Source organism: Osmerus mordax, chromosome 24 (genome assembly GCF_038355195.1).
Source record: "Osmerus mordax isolate fOsmMor3 chromosome 24, fOsmMor3.pri, whole genome shotgun sequence".
Lineage (NCBI taxonomy): Eukaryota > Metazoa > Chordata > Actinopteri > Osmeriformes > Osmeridae > Osmerus > Osmerus mordax.
In genome coordinates this window covers 4,998,877-5,007,893 of record NC_090073.1, presented here as the reverse complement: position 1 = coordinate 5,007,893, position 9,017 = coordinate 4,998,877, and the positions used below count along the sequence as shown (strand labels likewise).

The following is a 9,017-nucleotide window of genomic DNA, read 5'->3' as shown; positions in this document are numbered from 1 at the left end:
TCTTGGATGAGCTCGGGGATAAGTGGGCTTTCCTCACACCCAGAACACTCCCTCTTTCTCATTGGCCGGCCTGGTCACTTCCTGATCCCGTATGGAGGTCAGAGGTCATCAGGAGACGCTGATGAGTTACAGTTCTGACCACACATGTGAACCTCCCTCCACAAGAAGAAGCACGTATAAAGATGCTACTCTTTCTGTTTCTTCAAGGTGTGTTTACTAGCCCTGGAAAGCATTATGAGAAGACACACGTGTTTAACAAGAGGGAGCGTTCAGTATCACAAACGACAACCCGCTATTTAGCTGGCCTTTTCTTTGCATGACAGTCGATGGGACACTAGTTTTTGGTATTTGTTTTGTTTTTTCATTTTCTACGGAATGCTGATGTACTAAACTTTTCTCTATCTATTTTCTCCGCTTTTTAAGTGCATACAACTATTGTGGTCTCAAGATGATTTGATGAAAATGATTGTTACACGGATTGCTATAATGACAAGAAGGAAGATGATATTTATGTAATGATGATTCAATAGCATGCTTTTCTATCTGGGCTCAGTGTTGTCAATGCAGACTGGTTTTATTTTATGGTTGAAAACTTCAGGAGCGCCTCTGACACATTAGCCCAAGCCCTGCATAGACCTCCTGACACTACTGTATCAGGGTTGAAATTGCTCACTGAAGAGTCAAGTTGCCACTGCATTTTGGTGACTTAAACCTGCCACAACATAACAGCGCTCTCCCCCCCTCCCCATAGCAGTGAGTTATCATGGAGGGAGTCAGCAGGAGGAATGTGGTCTCTCTGAGACTCCTGTATCTCCTCCCACCCAGCAGGGAGCCCCTCCTGCCCTGACCACACTGAGCTGACCACTCTGGAGGATCTCTGCCTCCCTGCTCCTCCTCCCTCGGTTTCAAACCTCCTTCCATCTTCTCTCAGCAGTCGGCTCTTTCCAGTTCCTCCTGGGCTCTTTCTCCTCAGTTTGGGTTTCTTCTGTATAATAATATTGATCCTGTATTTCTCTGATTCTTCAGGTTATGGCTCTGTTCTCTCCAATGTGCTACATGTGTTTCTCTAACTTAAGGAAATGTGTCAAGGTGTTATCAATAAAATGAGAATTTAAGTAAGAAAAATGTAACATCTATTTTCTTGTGATTTCATAAGGTGCGACATTATCGGGTACATGTCCAAAAAGGTCAACTTTACTAGACAATCTCTAGTATCTATCCTACATTGTTCTCTGGACTTGCAGAGATTTTCCCGATTCGAGATTCACAAAATCCGGTTGAACATGAGAGGCACGGAACAAACAATTTGCAATCAGTTTACCATTTATTTTACTGCAGAAATCAAACAACACAAAAAGGCATAGGACAACATACAAGCTGCTTAATCCTAAACCCATATTTTAAAATATAATTATTTTAATTCACAAACTTTCTGCTCATCTCAGAGGCTACAAATAACACACTCCCAAATGTCTGTGACAGTGATAAAATCCCCTCGAACATCAATACCTCAGGTCATTGCTACATCACCCCAGAACCCCTAGATCCAGTCATTATTATATAACTCCACTACAAAGATATCTTAACATGAATACATCAACCCCCGCCTTCCACCACACCTCCTTTCAGAGATCTAGATACACGATACATGATCAAGCCCTCCTCCCCACGAAACACACATATAAAGAATATCTACATGTTGTAGGTATGACATCATATCCCCAGTACTGCATCCTACCTTCTCATAGAAGCAGAGGATGACAGAGATACAACAGAGATACAACAGACCCAGTATGAGGGCCGAGGCCCAACTCCAACACCTTCATACTGGATGTGACTAACATACATCTTCCTCTTGCATGTTTTACCATCGTCATCATCATCAACCAGGTTGATTTCCTCAGGGAACAGCAACATGAAACCTGACCACTCAGCAGTTCAGAGGAGTGGGACTACAACTACCACACACCTCACTGGGATGACATCACAGACACAGACACCTCTGATTGGCAGATCTTTACGTCAGGGTGTTTGGCATAACCAGCTTCTCCAATATTGAAGTATGGGTAGAGTTTCTCAGTGAAGGAGTATTTATAAGTGTGGATGTGAGTCATGTCTTCAGGGTCGTAGAAGGACACCTTCCCCCTGTCCCAGTCCAGCTGAACTCGGATCCTCTGGGGTCTCCTCGTCAGAGAGAGAGTCCCTCCTCCTGCAGCTGCATACTCACCACTACTCAGCATTATACACCAGAGTCTATACTCTGGGGATGCATTCAGCTCCCCCTTCCTGTCTACTGACTCTCTGACCACACCTATAGTCCAGTCAGGATGGTCCCCCACCTCCACCTCCCAGCTGTGCTTCCCTGAGCTGAACCCCTCAGAACCCAGAACAATGTAAGACTCGGTGTTCCTCTCTGGGTTGTCAGGGAGCTTCTGCCATGAGTCTGAGTTTCTAACACTGGTCAGATCATCAGACAGAGAGAGCCAGCATGATGCAGTGTTGGGGTCCAGAATGACAGGAGTGAAGCTGACCACCCCCCTCATCTTCTCCCACACTCTGAAGGTCAGGTTGCTAAGGTGTTTGGCCTCGTCTATCAGCGCTCCTGAGACCAGCTGTGGATCCGGCAGTGTGACCTGGGCTCTGGAACAAATGTTCATGATCAGTATTGATGAGGGTGGAGATTAAAAGTTAAACAAAGAAAAGATTATTATAAATTCACGTACTTCTTCTCTGTGATTTTGAAGTGCTGAATGAACAGAAATGAGGAACGATAAGTGTTGTCATCAAAACCATGTTTCAGAATAGCATGAATTGTCAACTGAAACACATCCTTACCTGCAGGAATGACACATCATCTGCATTTAGCTTCTGCTTTATGGCTTCAATTGTGTCTGAAAGTGAGGCTATCTCTCTATTTATTCCCTCAATCTTTTCTTTCATTGTCTCACACTTCTCTTTGCCCTCTCTCCTCAGAGCTGCAGTCCTGGCCTGTTCTTCCTCGTTTAGAAACTGGTGAAACTTGTTGAACTTCTCCTTTATATGCTTCTCTGTGTTTACTGTCTGGGTCTGTTAGAGTCAGAGAATACCTCACATTAGCATTTTATTATTTGTTTTTAAATAATAAACAAATCTTTACTGATTGCTTCAATGCCTGTGGGTCACAGCATTGGCTAACACGTACTGTACTGTACCTCAATGTGTTCTGCAATCTTTTCACAAGTTAGTTTAGCTTTACTACAGTCCTCCAGCTTCTTTTCTAAGGGCTTCAGGGCAGTCTGAATTTCTTCCTGAAATGACACATGACATACATTTAAAATTTGAATCTATAATGAATCAGAAAAGAGAGATTGTAAGTTATTGTGCAGTGGTAACAGAAATAAAAAATAGTTTACACAAGTATCATCCGTTAAAGGAAACTTTAACCACTTCAAGAGTGTCCTTGTATTTGATCTCAAAGCACCATGTTTATCTGACAATCTTCTTCCTCTCACCCTGTGATCCTGGGCAGCTTCATCTACTGGGACACAGGTGTGAGATTTGTGTTTTCTGGAGGTCTGACACACCAAGCAGACGGGTTCTTTATCCTCCTGACAGAAGAGCCGGATCTTCTCACTGTGCAGACTGCAGAGCACCTCAGACTCTCTGACGACACCAGCCACTGTCTTCAGAGAGCTGGTCAGGGTGGTTTCAGCCATGTCCAAACAGTTCTCCTTCAAACAAAACAATCTAACGAGAAGAGAGTACTTATCTTTCCAGTATTGCTGTAAACAGAAGCTGTGTGTGACAGGCTCCTTGAAGATCACAAGGGAGGTTCGATGGATGAGATCCTCCTCTGGAAGCAGTTCTCTACCTCTGTGTCCTTCCAGTTCTCTGTATAAACAGAGAAAGATTATCACGTACCACCTTTCAATTGACAATTGAGTGTGTGTGTGCAGAGTATCCTTATCTTGTCATTTTGACCAGAACAATTAAGTTTCCCTTTCACCTTTTAAAAGAGACACGTAACTCTCAGGTCTGTCCCACACCCTGAAATGGCATTTTGCTTTGTTTATGCAACGTCATAAATCTACTTTCAATTTCAGTTAACTAGTTCATAGTTCTTACCTTGCTATGTTCCTTACCTACAACTCAGTCATTCCGGGTTATTCGTTTCAGTGTTAAAACTCTGAAACAAGTTACAATGGGAAAATGGTGAAATTGATGTTTCACTGGCCTCCAGTATTGTTTGAGGTGCTTGTGTCCACTACAGAAGTATTATTGTGGTTGTTCTTGTGTGTATATATTTTGAAATATGTTTAGCATCTATAGTCTTATTTCCTTCATGAAATGTCATTGTTAAAGGGTTTACATTCAAGAGTGGTAAAAGCAGTACAAAGAACAGTTTATTTTCCTCTGAAACACATGAGGAGGTTAGTTAGTTGTTGTGCCGATCTCACTCCCTTCAATACCGTCTCTTCTCCACAAGAGAGGGAAAGTACTCTTTCAGTTCTACTCAAGTTACACTGGAAAGTCTGGTTTTATGAGGTGTGAAAGGTATTGCTACACTGTAGCCATGATACAGGTACATGTTTTTCATATCCATGTTTGTGTTTTCAGTATCTGTGGGTGTGTTTTAACAATTATTTTGTTTAACCTGAACTCTTGTAAGTATGCTACTGTAAGATGTGGGTTGGTTATTAGAAAATGGATCAATCTGCATCAAGACCAGACAGAGGATAGAGATGGATTCATTTGAACATCTTTTAATGAGACCAAAAACATGACTTCTCTGCAGAACTCTTTTGCTTCTCTCCTTAGAGCAGCAGAACTCTGTTCCTGCTTGGCTGGAGGCAGCAGGGTCACCTGCAGTTCCACCAGAGATCCACTAGGGGGCGGACCACTCATGCACACCTGAAGCACTAACAAGTAGGGAGCAGATTTGCACACCATTGCTAAATGCTGTGACTGCTAATATGTTTTTTATAGACTGTGAAGTTTATATAGAACACCTTTGAACCATGTCATAAAATGCTGTAGCTATTATTCGATTGATTTCACAAAATTCCATGTTCCCAGCATAGACCTACTGACACTACTGTATCAGGGTTGAAATTGCTCACTGAAGAGTCAAGTGGCCACTGCATTTTGGTGACTTAAACCTGCCACAACACAACAGCGCTCTCTCCCCCCTCCCCATAGCAGGGAGTTATCATGGAGGGAGTCAGCAGGAGGAATGTGGTCTCTCTGAGACTCCTGTATCTCCTCCCACCCAGCAGGGAGCCCCTCCTGCCCTGACCACACTGAGCTGACCACTCTGGAGGATCTCTGCCTCCCTGCTCCTCCTCCCTCGGTTTCAAACCTCCTTCCATCTTCTCTCAGCAGTCGGCTCTTTCCAGTTCCTCCTGGGCTCTTTCTCCTCAGTTTGGGTTTCTTCTGTATAATAATATTGATCCTGTATTTCTCTGATTCTTCAGGTTATGGCTCTGTTCTCTCCAATGTACTACATGTGTTTCTCTAACTTAAGGAAATGTGTCAAGGTGTTATCAATAAAATGAGAATTTAAGTAAGAAAAATTTAACATCTATTTTCTTGTGATTTCATAAGGTGGGACATTATCGGGTACATGTCCAAAAAGGTCAACTTTACTAGAAAATCTCTAGTATCTATCCTACATTGTTCTCTGGACTTGCAGAGATTTTCCCGATTCGAGATTCACAAAATCCGGTTGTACATGAGAGGCACGGAACAAACTATTTGCAATCAGTTTACCATTTAATTTACTACAGAAATCAAACAACACAAAATCTGCTTGCCTCAGTCAGAGGACAACATACAAGCTGCTTAATCCTAAACCCTCATTAACATATTTTAAAATATAATTATTTGAATTCACAAACTTTCTGCTCATCTCAGAGGCTACAAATAACACACTCCCAAATGTCTGTGACAGTGATAAAATCCCCTTCAACATCAATACCTCAGGTCATTACTACATCACCCCAGAACCCCTAGATCCAGTCATTATTATATAACTCCACTACAAAGATATCTTAACATGAATACATCAACCCCCGCCTTCCACCACACCTCCTTTCAGAGATCTAGATACACGATACATGATCAAGCCCTCCTCCCCACGAAACACACATATAAAGAATATCTACATGTTGTAGGTATGACATCATATCCCCAGTACTGCATCCTACCTTCTCATAGAAGCAGAGGATGACAGAGATACAACAGAGATACAACAGAGATACAACAGAGATACAACAGAGATACAACAGACCCAGTATGAGGGCCGAGGCCCAACTCCAACACCTTCATACTGTATGTGACTAACATACATCTTCCTCTTGCATGTTTTACCATCATCATCATCATCAATCAGGTTGATTTCCTCAGGGAACAGCAACATGAAACCTGACCACTCAGCAGTTCAGAAGAGTGGGACTACAACTACCACACACCTCACTGGGATGACATCACAGACACCTCTGATTGGCAGATCTTTACGTCAGGGTGTTTGGCATCACCAGCACCTCCAATATCAAAGAATGGGTAGAGTTTCTCAGTGAAGGAGTCTTTATGAGTGTGGATGTGAGTCATGTCTTCAGGGTCATAGAAGGACACCTCCCCCCTGTCCCAGTCCAGCTGAACTCTGACCCTCTGGAGTCTCCTCTTCAGAGAGAGAGTGTTACGCAGACCATCAGTGTACTTACCACTCCTCTGCCATATACACCAGACTCCATCCTCTGGGGATGCATGACGCTCCCTCTTCCTGTCTACTGACTCTCTGACCACACCTATATTCCAGTCAGGATGGTCCCCCACCTCCACCTCCCAGCTGTGCTTCCCTGAGCTGAACCCCTCAGAACCCAGAACAGTGGCATACTTGGTGTTCCTCTCTGGGTTGTCAGGGAGTTGTTTTGAGTCTGTGTGTCTAACACTGGTCAGATCATCAGACAGAGAGAGACAGGAAGGTGCAGTGTTGGGGTCCAGAGTGACAGGAGTGAAGCTGACCACCCCCCTCATCTTCTCCCACACTCTGAAGGTCAGGTTGCCGAGGTGTTTGGCCACGTCTATCAGCGCTCCTGAGACCAGCTGTGGATCCGGCAGTGTGACCTGGGCTCTGGAACAAATGTTCATGATCAGTGTTGATGAGGGTGGAAATTAAAAGTTAAACAAAAAATATATTAATTATGAATTCACGTACTTCTTCTCTGTGATTCTGAAGTGCTGAATGAAGAGAAAAGAGCAGTGATAAGCATTGTCATCAAAACCATGTATCAGATTACCGTGAATTGTCAACTGAAACACATCCTTACCTGCAGGAATGACACATCATCTGCATTTAGCTCCTGCTTTATGGCTTCAATTGTGTCTGAAAGTGAGGCCATCTCTCTATTTATTCCCTCAATCTTTTCTTTCATTGTCTCATTCTTCTCTTTGCCCTCTGTCCTCAGAGCTGCAGTCCTGGCCTGTTCTTGCTCATGTAAAAACTGGTGAAGCTTGTTGAACTTCTCCTTTATCTGCTTCTCTGTGTTTACTGTCTGGGTCTGTTAGAGTCAGAGGAGAACTCACATTAGCATTTTATTATTTGTTTTTAAATAATAAACAAATCTTTACTGATCGATTCAATGCCTGTGGGTCACAGCATTGGCTAACACGTACTGTACTGTACCTCAATGTGTTCTGCAATCTTTTCACACGTTAGTTTAACTTTATTACAGTCCTCTAGCTTCTTTTCTAAGGGCTTCAGGGCTGTCAGAATTTCTTCCTGAAATGACACATGACATACATTTATAATCTTAATCTATAATGAATCAGAAAAGAGAGATTGTAAGTTATTGTGCAGTGGCAACAGAAATAAAAAATAGTTTACACAAGTATCATCCGTTAAAGGAAACTTTAACCACTTCAAGAGTGTCCTTGTATTTGATCTCAAAGCACCATGTTTATCTGACAATCTTCTTCCTCTCACCCTGTGATCCTGGGCAGCTTCATCTACTGGGACACAGGTGTGAGATTTGTGTTTTCTGGAGGTCTGACACACCAAGCAGACGGGTTCTTTATCCTCCTGACAGTACAGCTTCAGCTTCTCGCTGTGCAGACTGCAGAGCACCTTAGATTCTCTGACGACACCAGACACTGTCTTCAGAGAGCTGGTCAGGGTGGTTTCAGCCATGTCCAAACAGTTCTCCTTCAAACAAGACAATCTAACGAGAAGAGAGTACTTATCTTTCCAGTATTGCTGTAAACAGAAGCTTTTGTGTGACAGGCTCCTTGAAGATCACAAGGGAGGTTCGATGGATGAGATCCTCCTCTGGAAGCAGTTCTCTACCTCTGTATCCTTCCAGTTCTCTGTATAAACAGAGAAAGATTATCACGTACCACCTTTCAATTGACAATTGAGTGTGTGTGTGCAGAGTATCCTTATCTTGTCATTTTGACCAGAACAATTAAGTTTCCCTTTCACCTTTTAAAAGAGACACGTAACTCTCAGGTCTGTCCCACACCCTGAAATGGCATTTTGCTTTGTTTATGCAACGTCATAAATCTACTTTCAATTTCAGTTAACTAGTTCATAGTTCTTACCTTGCTATGTTCCTTACCTACAACTCAGTCATTCCGGGTCATTCGTTTCAGTGTTAAAACTCTGAAACAAGTTACAATGTGAAAATGGTGAAATTGATGTTTCACTGGCCTCCAGTACTGTTTGAGGTGCGTGTGTCCACTACAGAAGTATTATTGTGGTTGTTCTTGTGTGTATATATTTTGAAATATGTTTAGCATCTATAGTCTTATTTCCTTCATGAAATGTCATTGTTAAAGGGTTTACATTCAAGAGTGGTGAAAGCAGTACAAAGAACAGTTTATTTTCCTCTGAAACACATCAGGAGATTGGTTAGTTGTGCCGATCTCACTCCCTTCAATACCGTCTCTTCTCCACAAGAGAGGGAAAGTCCTTTTCAGTTTTACTCAAGTTACACTGGAAAGTCTGGTTTTATGAGGTGTGAAAGGTATTGCTACACTGT

At 42.7% G+C, this 9,017-nt stretch overlaps 2 protein-coding genes across 2 annotated transcripts; both read right to left on the bottom strand.

The window, feature by feature from the left end:
- Positions 1 to 1,398: 1,398 nt before the first annotated feature.
- Positions 1,399 to 4,136, bottom strand: LOC136933090 (zinc-binding protein A33-like). The gene is made up of 6 exons (XM_067228471.1): positions 4,126 to 4,136; positions 3,492 to 3,870; positions 3,192 to 3,287; positions 2,836 to 3,066; positions 2,724 to 2,746; positions 1,399 to 2,640 (listed from the first exon to the last, which is right to left on the bottom strand). The coding sequence occupies exons 1-6, from the start codon at positions 4,134 to 4,136 to the stop codon at positions 1,971 to 1,973; spliced, it is 1,410 nt and encodes a 469-aa protein (XP_067084572.1). The 3' UTR covers positions 1,399 to 1,970.
- Positions 4,137 to 5,732: 1,596 nt separating this feature from the next.
- On the bottom strand, positions 5,733 to 8,167 carry LOC136933089 (zinc-binding protein A33-like). Its single transcript, XM_067228469.1, has 5 exons — positions 7,964 to 8,167; positions 7,664 to 7,759; positions 7,308 to 7,538; positions 7,196 to 7,218; positions 5,733 to 7,111 (listed from the first exon to the last, which is right to left on the bottom strand). Exons 1-5 carry the CDS (start codon positions 8,165 to 8,167, stop codon positions 6,451 to 6,453), a joined length of 1,215 nt encoding a protein of 404 aa, XP_067084570.1. The 3' UTR covers positions 5,733 to 6,450.
- Between the last annotated feature and the right edge of the window lie 850 nt (positions 8,168 to 9,017).